The 11,476-nt window shown below is 46.7% G+C and overlaps 1 protein-coding gene across 1 annotated transcript in view; it reads right to left on the bottom strand.

Moving 5' to 3' along the window:
• Positions 1-10,806: 10,806 nt before the first annotated feature.
• LOC102492975 (olfactory receptor 5) overlaps positions 10,807-11,476 on the bottom strand; it is a 987-nt gene continuing 317 nt past the window's right edge. Inside the window, exon 1 of the mRNA XM_027767628.1 lies at positions 10,807-11,476. This exon is cut by the window's right edge and continues 317 nt beyond it. Coding sequence (XP_027623429.1) covers positions 10,951-11,476 — 526 coding nt within the window. The 3' untranslated portion in view covers positions 10,807-10,950.

The following is an 11,476-nucleotide window of genomic DNA, read 5'->3' as shown; positions in this document are numbered from 1 at the left end:
CTGAATGAAGAAAGGGGTAGGAACGTAGACGCCCTTGTCATGCAGAAGAGTCGGGTCAGAAGAGGAAGAGCTGGGGCCAGGAGGCAGTGCGGTGGTTAAGGCCCTGGACTCCCACAGGGCCGAGAGCAGTGAGCCCCAGACCTGGTGGCTTGCTTTTACACTGTCCCTCTCTTTTGCTTGCTGTTACTTTCTGATGATTACATAACAAATACAAATCATATTTAAAAAATAAAATTAAAGAAGAAGACTTGTGTTTGGGTTCCCTGAGGTTATCGTTGTCAGGAAGAACACAGAGAACAACTGAGAAATCGCGAAACTGGAAACAGCACACTTTGACCTGCACTTGCTAAGTGTGGTCTCTGGCAAAACAGCCTTTCCTGAGCCTCATTTTCCTCATCTGTAAATGGAGTTGAAGGCTCTCCCCAAGAAGCTCTTAGTCCTGGTGAATATTTTTTTAAAGAATTATTTCATTTATTAGCATTATTATGTGTTAAACATGACCAGAAAGACACACACAGAGAGAAAGGGAAAGTAGGAAAGCAAGCCTTCAGGTCTGGGACTCAAACCCTGGTTGCCCCTATGGGAGTCCAACCCCTTAACCACCATCCCACCTGCCAGCCTCAGTCCTTGTGAATATTAGCACGGCAGTGGATGAAGAGATTCTTTATGATAAAGTGAGAGATGATTGCTATCTCCTTACCTTGATGGTCTTATGTGGTCTTTTTTAGGTTAGATCTCTCTCTCTTTCATGCCATCTGACAATAAAAACAGTCCCCAAGACCCCCAGGGTCACCTGGACTATTTTTAATAAAGGAAGACTCACAATTTCCTTATTCTGAGAAGTTTACCTCTCTTAATCGGGTTGAATTTCAGGAGGAAATTTGCTACTGCTTATTCAAAAAAAGTGCCAGTGGGAATAGTTTTCTAAAAGGACCAGTTTCCAGTGCCTTCCAGAAAGATAACGTGGCTTTTTATAAAACAGAGAAGAAAGAGCGTGTGCAGAACATCTGGAGCTATAATAGCTTTGCTGTCCACACACTGGATCGTTCCTCCCGCCCACAGGGAAGACCGTGCCACACTCACAGGCAGAGGTGACCTGTTGAAAGGGACGGTTCTGGCACTGCAGTCTTTGACCTCTGTCATTATTGCCGGAGACCCAATGTACTTTTCAGGGGACGCGGCTTGCAGAGCAGACCACCCTCACTTGTGTATGAGTCACCCGCCCCGTAGGTGCCCAGTGCAGATAGCTGCTATGAGAGGTTGCTACGTACCAGGGCTCTGAAATCCAACGGCAACTGGAACTGAGGTCGGGGCCTTCCGGAGTTTATTTTCTGTGTAGTGAGAGTCAGAGGACACTAAAGAACAAGTACAGAAATAAAATTTCAGTGGATAAATGCTAAGAAGAAAACCAAGACAGCTGTGTTGACAACATCTGCAGGAGGCTGTTCTGGGAGATGGAATCAGAGAACTCCCCTCTGAAAAGGGAGGTGACATTCACATCTACCCTCGACTGATGAGAAAGAGTAAGACCAATATGAAGCTGGTCGAAGAGCACTCTAGAAGGAGCAGGAAAGTTCAAGGGGAGTCCAAAACGTTTCTGGGAAAAGGGAATTAAAATATAAATTAATTCTGGTGGAAAAAAGTGAAATCCACTTATACTTTTGTCTGTAACATGCATTTTCTATGGGCATTTTAAAGGCTCCTTGTAAGCACAAAAACCTTGAGTCAGGAGGAAACTCAGCACCTTCGAAGGAAATAAAATCCAGTGTGGCTGAAGGATAGAGGAGAGAAGAAATCAGGTTTCCTTCCAACCGTGTGTTGAGAAAATTCTGCCAATATCTACCTGCATGTTCACCCCAATATGCTAAGTCTCGTATATTATTCTAGCCTGTCAGCTAACTGTTCACAGGGAAAATTGGGTTTCAGAGATAAATGGTTGGAGCAGAGAAGTGGAATAGAGTCCAGAAACTCATGCACATGCACTCACTAACATGACTTACGACATTATTTGCATTATAGATCAATAGGAAAGGGGATACACTTTTCAGTTAACAGTTCTTGGATAATTAGCTATCCACACAGCAAAATTAAAAGATGTAGAAAACCTAAATCACACCACATGCACATATGCAAAAGAAAATCAATTTCAGGGAGCTAACATATAGATTTGAAGGAAAATCTCTGTAATTTTAGAAAAACACATGGAAGCATATTGGACACGTGGGGTCTGGCCCCGAGGCCCAGTGCTATAAGGCCGGCCCCAAGGTGAACTTTCCAAGCACTCCTCTTACTCCAGTGTCCTTTCCCCTTCCCTGGAGGTGATGGTGGTCACCATTTCCTATAGGTCCTTCCCGAAGTTTTGCTAACACTGCCATACACTTCGTACAAGTCCTCATCCCAAACACAGGCAAAATCACGCATCACGTATACCTACAAGATCACTTTGAATCTTAACACTGCACTCTTTCTCATGTTTGAGTGTCTTCTCCATCATTCATTTTAGTATTATTTTCCCCTTGAAAATGTTCAAACTTGGGACCAGAAGTTGGCGTAATGGCTATGTCGCTGGACTCCCATGTAGTTGACTGTGGTTCAAGTCCCGGACCCGGTGGCTTAAAACTCACGCCGGGCATGTGTGCGTGCGTGCCCAAGATCCTGAGAGGAGAATGGAGGAGAAGGGATTGCGGCGTGACCATCCTCCCCCTGGGGAGTGATTTCTCGCTTTCTGTCTCTCTGTCTCTGTCTGGTGAGCACACGCACCCTATAGCAAGAACCTCTCAAAAAAAAAAAAGTTCAAACTTCACATGTCCAAATTAAGGAAAAAGGATGAGTGTTTCCACGTCTGTTGGGTTAAGCAAAGAAAGACAAGCTTGTTAAGATGGTCCATTTCAAGCAGCAGACGATGAAGCGCTGAGCAGCACGCATGCGATCAACTGTTAGTCCTTGCTATGGTTAGTGGACTTACAGTCACACGAAAGTAGTTTAGCACAAGGTGGAAGGCATGTTCTTGGTGGAAACTTCCACCTCGGAGCTTTGGCACAGTATTTCGTACTTCAGATGAGCAGAGGCTCAGAGTTGGTGTTTCCAGGCCACTTCTGTGTCTGCTGGGCAGATGCTCCTCTTCCACGCCTGGCTGGTTCTGCTTTCCTCAGTTCTGAGTCAAAGGCGTTGGGGTGACGTTACCCGTAGTGCTGAAATGGATTCCCGCCAGTGTCCTGCGATGGGCTTTCTCCTTGGCTGGCCTAGATGTGCTTCTCCCATGGCTTGGACCTACTCTCCTTTCTCGTCTCACTGCTGGTTATGGACTGAGCTTCTGCTCTGGGGCTCACTGAGCTAACTTGCCTCTCCGACCAGCATCGCATGTGGAATGGCTCGGATCAAGCTGCTGTATCTTAAAAGGTCCTGGACTATCTGGGAATGATTTAATTTTGAGTCCATTCTATAAACGTTTGTCACACCAATTGTGCCCAGAGTGTAAAATATGTCCATGACCAACCTGGCTTCCACAGAGAAGTCTGTGCCCAGCAGCAAGCCAGCTGAGGGACAAGATTCTTCACCTTCTTAAGCTTGAGCTGCTTACTAATTAAGATGACTATTGCTTTCAGGGATTGAGGTACTATGTAGTTATAGCTTCCCATCTTATGTGACGTAATATAGTTCAGTGACTCAGCATCTTAACTGTGACCCACAAAAACAAAAACACTTCAGGGGCCAGTAGGTGGCATGGTGCTTGAGGCGTCAGAGTTCCGCATTAGCAACCGCAGTGCAAATCCTAGACCCTGTGACTTGAAACTCATGCTGTTGTTTTGTGTGTGTGTGCATACCCGAGATCCTGAGAGGAGAACGGAGGAGAAAGAATTGGGGCATGGCCATTCCCCTTGAAGGGTGATTTCTCATTTTCCCTCTGTTTGTTTCTCTCTGTCTCTCTCCAGCAAGCACACACACTATGGCAAAATAAATAAATAAATAAATAAAAAAGAAAGAAAAGAAAAGAAAAACACTCCACGTTGTGACCTAGTGACCACAACACACACATACTACATACATGACTGAAATAACAGTTTAACGAAACATCTAGCTTCACGTTATGCGTGGCACTTGCGTTCTACTCTGTGTCATTTCAAGTATTACAATCATCTCAATAAACCTGACTTTGTGACTCACAGTTGGGAACACACTGTCATCAGCTTATAAGTGGAGATTTGGAACAGGACAGAACTGGCTCTCCTGGGCTGTCTGTGACGAACTTGCAACCTTAGACAAGGTAGGGGAGTCTCTGACCTTTCGGGCCTCATATCTTCACCTCCAGGGTGGAGAAAACTCTGACTCCGTGCAGTTGTCATGGAGATCAAGGCAGCAGATTCTCCATGGCACCCAGGCAGTGTCATGGGGAGTGTCCTAGGAGTCAGAAGACTTTTCTTGTCCTTTGCTTTTTCTTCCCCAAATCTAGGGATCTTACTTTCTTACCTCTCGGCGAAGGGGAGACAGGTGCTGATTTTCCATCCTGAAGGAAGCTATGGGGACCTGCAAGGTCCAGCTTCTGTCCTGGACGTAGGCATAGATGCTGTGACCGGAGCTGGCCAGTGGGTTCGAGGACCTCCTAGCTCGGTCACAAGGAAGCAGCTGTCTGTCCTGAGCAAGGGGCCCTCCACTGCCTCTGCTCCTTTCTCCACCTCTGTGTTCCCTGAGCTGCGTGGGAGTGCTGTCCTTACAGCCAGCTGTGAGCAGAGGACCAGCTTAAATCTGAGAGCTGGGCCGCTGAGGGCTCTGCTGATCTCTGTGGACTTAGAGAAAAGAGCAAAGTGAAAGGTTTTTATAAAAGCGTATGGTGTTTGGGAAAATGACTTAAATGTAACGTTGGTTCAAATAAGTTCTAAGATAGCGTGAAAGCCCAGGTAAGTGCCAGGCTCATGTCAGATGCTGGCAGTACAAAGACATCTTCTTCCCGCTGCGTGATCACTATTTTAACTCTCCAGTCTGGCATTCAACAGAAAGCATTATGCACATGCAATACATGTGTTTCTTTTCATGCCAGGACTCGCTACTCTGTTTAAAAAAGCCCAATGCAAATTTAGATCATCAAATTCAATTTAATTGTCAAATTTAATTTTATTATTTTTCCATTTTTGAAATCCTACAAAATAGATGTGAAGTCATTTGCCCCTAACTGCAGCATAGCTTCTCTCCCCGAAGAGCAAAGGTACAGTAACACCTTCAGTGCCCAGGATGCTGTCCTCAGCGAGCAGCACAGAACGTTCCAATTCTAAAACCTCACGCTTCTCCTTTAAAGTTGTCGAACATTTATGGCACACAGCATGCCGTTTTGAAATAGCTATACCTCTTGGAGTGGCTAAATCGAGCTACTTCACCTGTGCATCGTCTGCGATATCCATTCAGAACACTCGAGCTAATGGAACGACTGCATCCTCGCCAGCGGGTCCTAGGCCCCTCCCGTCTTCCCGGGGAGCCGACGTTGACACGTGCGCATATCGGATGTGCATCCTCTGCCTGCACACACGCGTGATGAAGTGCATTTCACCATGCCTGTGTCTGTTCTCATGAGGATTCTTCTGAACGTTCCATTCTGTCCCCCAGACTAAGATCAAGCACCTCCTTGGAGAAGCTTCGCTCCCTTCTTCCTTCCCCGGGACGCCAGGGTTAGCCCTTTTCCCTGTGACAGCAACATGCTGAGCCCTCATGGGAAGGGCACAAGGGCCGGTTCCCAACAGGAGCCCCGAGCTGCAGGGAAACGCCTTGGCTCCAATCCGTGTTGGCGAAATGGCCTGGTAATTTGGAGCATGACGATCTGAACTTGGAACCCTGGTCTGCCCTTCTGGGGTTCATGGCCTTGACACCCTGGAATGTGTATGTCTTCACGTATGACATGGTGACGGTGAGGCGCACCTGGGCGTTGCCTTGAAGGTTTAAGTGTTGGAGGCATGGAAGCTCCTGCTCACATGAGTCCCACGGAGTGGAGGCCGCACACAGTCCCCACAGGTGATGGGAAAGCAAGTGCCTAGAGGTGTGTGCGGGTCTAACGCCACAACACACACTCGGTCAGAGTGCATGTGTGTTAATCTTCTTCCCTGTAAGTCTAAAAGCTGCTTAGCTCCTGACATCAAGACACCTTTTATGTCCTCTTTTCTGGCTGGAACCATGGAGGGCATTTAAGAGAAGAAAAAGAAGGTGCCTGCTGAGGCAGAGACCAAGAAACCCTTAGGGAAAAGCGAAGCAATTTTGCGGAGCTGAAGGTCAAGCGCCCGAGAAGAAAGTTTGCTCAAAAGATGCTTCGAAAGGCAAGGAGAAAGCTTATCTATGAAAAAGCTAAGCACTATCATAAGGAAGATAGACAGATGGACAGAACTGAGATTCGCACGGCCAGGATGGCAAGGAAAGCTGGCTTCTCCTATGTACCTGCAGGACCCAAATTGGCGTTTGTCATCAGGATCAGAGGGATCAATGGAGTGAGCCCAAAGGTTCAAAAGGTGTTGCTTCTTCGTCTTCGCCAGCTCATCGATGGCACTTTGTTAAACTCAACAAGGCCTCAGTTAACATGCTGAGAATTGTGGAGCCATATATTGCACGGGGGTACCCAAACCTGAAGTCATAAATGAACTGATCTACAAGTGTGGTTATGGCAAAGTCAATAAGAAGCGAATTGCTTTGACAGATAACTCTTTGATTGCTCGATCTCTTGGTAAATTCGGCATCATCTGCATGGAGGATCTGATTCATGAAATCTATACTGTTGGAAAACGCTTCAAAGAAGCAAATAACTTCCTGTGGCCCCTCAAATTATCTTCTCCACGGGGTGGAATGAAGAAAAAGACCACCCATTTTGTAGAAGGTGGAGATGCTGGCAATGGGGAAGACCAGACTTATTAGAAGGATGAACTGAGGTATCCACCACGATTATTTCTGTAATTTGGTCAGTAAATAAACAGTGGTTGTTTTCAGATTGACAAAAAAATACCTTTTATGACTTTGGATTATGAATATTTACTTTCTTTTCTCTTTCTTTTCATATTAGACCTTTGGAATATTTGTTGATTCAGAATAAAAACATCAGACTTGGACCCTGTCCCCTAGGAGGTCTTTCTTTAACGTGAACTTTTAAAATTTTTTTAAGGTTTTTGCATGTGCACTCACCAGAGAGAGCCAGGAGGAGACAGTGAGGGCGAGAGTGAGAAGTCACCTCCTGGAGGGGTGGCTATGCTGCAATTCCTTCTCCATTCTCTTCCTGGGATTCTGGGCACGCATGCACATGTACCCGGTGTGAGTTTCAAGCCTTCAGGTCTGGGACTCAAACTGTGGTCGGCCAAGTGGGAGTCCCGTGATGTAACCACTATGCCACCTGCTGGCCCCAGTGTGAACCATTTTAACTTTGGGATATTTGCCTGTGAAGCACATAGGAATGTCTCCCGCCATGTGCTGAGAGAGGAAGGAGGGAGAGTCTGGCCGAGAGACCCCTGAAGGAGTCTCCGAGTAGCAAACCAGCCCGTGCCTCCCAAACCCCTCATCACGGGGTCCGTTACTGGGCACGTGGCTGCAGGAGATGGCCTGGGACGCCGATCTGTCCTGTAGGGGTACCTCTGTGAGGGACGTTGAAGGAAGCAGTTAGTAAACACCACAATCGCCATCTAAAGGGCCCGTGGCTTACACCCCATCGGGGTCGGGGTACCTCAGAGCGCTCAGCCACCCCGCTTCTCCAAGACGCTTGCCATCTTTACGAACTCAAGGGTGAAAAGCAACACAAGTGTTTGGTAAGACATTTGTGTGCTTATTAGTCAAGGAACCAGAATTGGGAAAGCCCCTTCTCCTGGGGTGCTGCTAAATGCATCTCCCAGCATCCCCTGCATGTCTGCGTGACCCCGGGATTCACCTGGCCAGTGACGTGTGGGCCGATGCGATGTACCTAAACCCAGATGGGCCTCCAAACCGGGGTGGTCTCCAGTCCCGCTGTCGCCCTCTCTCCTCACCTGTCTGAAGAGGAAATATTACGCAGAGAGTGCCATGGCAGCAGCGATCGCTCTTGGAAAGGACCCCGGGTCCCCGAGAGCGTTCAGGAAACAGCCACACTCACCCACTTGGCTGAATCACGGTGCACACGGGAAGCGGGCCTCCATCATGCGGAGCTGTGCCATCCCGTCGGCACTGCTGGTGCCGGTCTCGGTACATGTCCGTCAGTCTTTTTGTTATTCAGGATAGAGGACGAGGCAGACTCGGTCACGTCAGGCCCGGCTTCCTCCAGTCCTCCGGCCCAGGAGGACCCTGGGCACCTGTGCAGATCACAGCACTCCACCCACGATCTCCACAATCTGCAAACAGCCCACGGGCCCATCAACAGGCGGATGGATAAATGAGTGAACGGATATGCACACACACGCCAGCACACCCATGCACATGTGTGGGCATGTGCACGCATGTACACACACACACACACACACTGGACCACTACTTAGCAATCAAAGGGACGGGCCAGATGAAAGGACCTCACAGACATCGTGCTAATCTCAAGGTGACCAAGACAGAATATACCTTGGACTCCACCTTCCTGACATTCTAGAAGAAGCAAGAACTAGTCATTTATGGTGGAAAAAACTTAGAGAACGTTGCTAGTCTATTGCAGAAAAATTGACATAAAAAGGGTTTGAAGGAACTTTCTGGGATGAAATGAATGTCCTATATATTGACAGGTTATGAGTGTATGCATTTTTTTATTTAGTAATTTTCTGACATATATATATATTTTTTGGAGAGGTTTTTGCTATGGGGCGAGTGCACTCACTAGACAGACAGAGAGAGACAGAGAGACAGAAAGCGAGAAATCACCCCCCAGGAGGTATGGCCACGCCACAATCCCTTCTCCTCCATTCTCCTCTCGGGATCTTGGGCACACATGCACACGTGCCCGGTGTGAGTTTTAAGCCACCGGGTCCGGGACATAAACCACGGTCGACTACATGGGAGTCCAGCAACATAGCCATTACGCTAACTGCTGGTCCCCTGACTTATATTTTTAAAATATATTTTATTTTAATTTCTTTTATACATTCAATCACTATACAAAAACTTATGACTTGCTCACTTAAGATGTGTGCATTTAACTGCATGTAAATTTTACAGAAAAAGAGCTGAACACCAGTAGTAAACACTAGTTAACAGATTTGTTTTTAAAAGGGTATGGGGTAGAAATTCTTCTACTGGCTCCAGTGTACTATAAACCTGAGCAAACGATTACACGTATTAAGAATAATGGGGGTTGGGTTTCTCACTGATAAAGTGCAAGGAGTTGCAGCAGTGGAAAGAGGGAAGACCAGGTTTGTGTCTGTATGCAGGCACATGCGTGCATGTATCCACATGAACATGTGTCCATTCAAGGGCCTTCAAAAGTTCATGGAAAAGGTATACTATGAAAGAATTATGGCCGGATGTCAAAATTTTTGCACCAAAATAAACTTGTTATTTTAATTCCATTTTCCACCAACATTATTCAAGCCCCATGTGTACCCACATGCAAGGCATCTCTATATCAGACACCTTCAAAACGTTCACAGAAAATGCACGCTAGGAAGATCTGTGCAAGCATTTAATCTTTTTTGCACCAAAATAAATTTGTTCTGCCTCTTCATGAAGGTTTTGGTCTCCTCTTCTGTATGTGTGTGTGTACGTGTTTGTGTGTGGAGAGAGAGAGAGAGAGACAGAGAGAAAAGGGAATTGTAAGCTTCATGGGAGCAAAATACAAATGATTTATGAGTCTAAGTAAATAATACAGAGAATTTAGGTATAATCTTTCCATTTTTCTTTTTTTTTTTGAGAGAGAGATATTTGCTATAGGGTATGTGGACTCAATGGAGAGACAAGGAGAGACAGAGAGAGACAGAGAGACAGAAACGAGAAATGACCCTCCCCAGAGGGATGGTCATGCTACAATCCCTTCTCCTCCACTGGGATCTCGGGCTTGCACGCACACATGCCTGGTGTGAGTTTTGAGCTACTTGGTCCGGGACTCAAACCACAGTCAACTATGTGGGAGTCCAGAGGTGTAACCATTATTCCATCTGCTATGGTCTCTCCATTTTTCTTAAAACCTTAAATTATGTCATAATTAAAATTTAATTAACATGTAAAACTAAAGAATTACATACTGTCTTATTTGATTTTTCATTGATAATATATGTCTACATTTTTTCATGTCAAAACATACACATCTAGGGACCAGTAGTTAGCGTAATGGCTATGTCACTGGACTCCCATGTAGTCCCGGACCCGGTGGCTTAAACTCACGCTGGGCGCCTGTGCGTGCGTGCCCAAGATTCTGAGAGGAGAATGGAGGAGAAGAGATTGTGGTATGGCCATTCACCTTGGGGGGAGATTTCTCTCTTTCTGTCTCTGTCTCTGTCTTTCTGGCGAATGCACATGCCCTATAGCAAAAAACAAACAAACAAACAAACAAAATCCATACACATCTACATCATTTATTTAATAGTTCAATGTTTATCTCAGAATAAATGTAATAACATGTTTATCTAATATTGATGGACATTTAGGTTGTTTGCTTTCTTTATCACAAACAATGATGCAATAAATGTCCTAGCACATATCGTCTGTACCCGTGGGGACATAGAGACATGCCTGGTAAATACTAATCAGTCTTCTAAGGATGAACAAGATGGAACTGTTAAGTTTGCATTTCTGGTAGATCAGTAAAGTTAAGCATCTTTCCAGGTGAGTCATCAGCTACTCATAATTCATCTTAGGTGATGTGCTTTCTCACAGGCGTCAGATACTTTTCTTGGGGTTCTTCAGATACTGGAATTGGCATAAACTCGTGCACTATGGGAAAATATGTCTCTGAAATCTCACTTGCTTTGCAAGGGTACTTATGGTGTTTTGGGGCCAAGAAGGACTTGAATCTGGAGGTGAGCGATCCGGGTTTGAAGACCAGCATCAAGGCCGGGACAGAGTCCTGTGCAGCGCCGCCTGCACCTCCCTGTTGCGCAGGCAGTAGATGACGGGGTTGCACATGGGCGTGGCCACCGTGTAGATGACAGACAGCACCTTGTTGAGGTCCATGGATTCGATGCGACTGGGACGGGCATAGATGAAGAGAGCGGCCGAGTAGAAGATGCCCACCACTACCAGGTGGGAGGCGCAGGTGGAGAAAGCCTTGCGCCGGGCAGCGGCTGACGGCATGCGGAGCACCGCAACCCCAATGGCTGAATAGGAGGCCAGGGAGACGAGCAGTGTTCCACAGAAGATGACGATGGCGGAGATGAAGTCCACCAGCTCCGTCAGGGCCACGTGGGTGCAGGACAGGTTGAGCAGGGGGGAGACATCGCAGAAGAATTGGTTGAGGACGTTGGGGCCACAGTAGGACAGGCTGGCAATGCATGCTGTTTTGATCACTGAGACCAGCAGCCCACCAAGCCACGAGGACAAAGCCAAGCCCAGGCCGACCTGGGGCCGCATGAAC

This window comes from Tupaia chinensis, unplaced genomic scaffold (genome assembly GCF_000334495.1).
Source record: "Tupaia chinensis unplaced genomic scaffold, TupChi_1.0 Scaffold144336_1, whole genome shotgun sequence".
NCBI lineage: Eukaryota > Metazoa > Chordata > Mammalia > Scandentia > Tupaiidae > Tupaia > Tupaia belangeri.
Note: the sequence above shows the minus strand (reverse complement) of the source record. Positions and strands in the feature narration are given on the sequence as shown.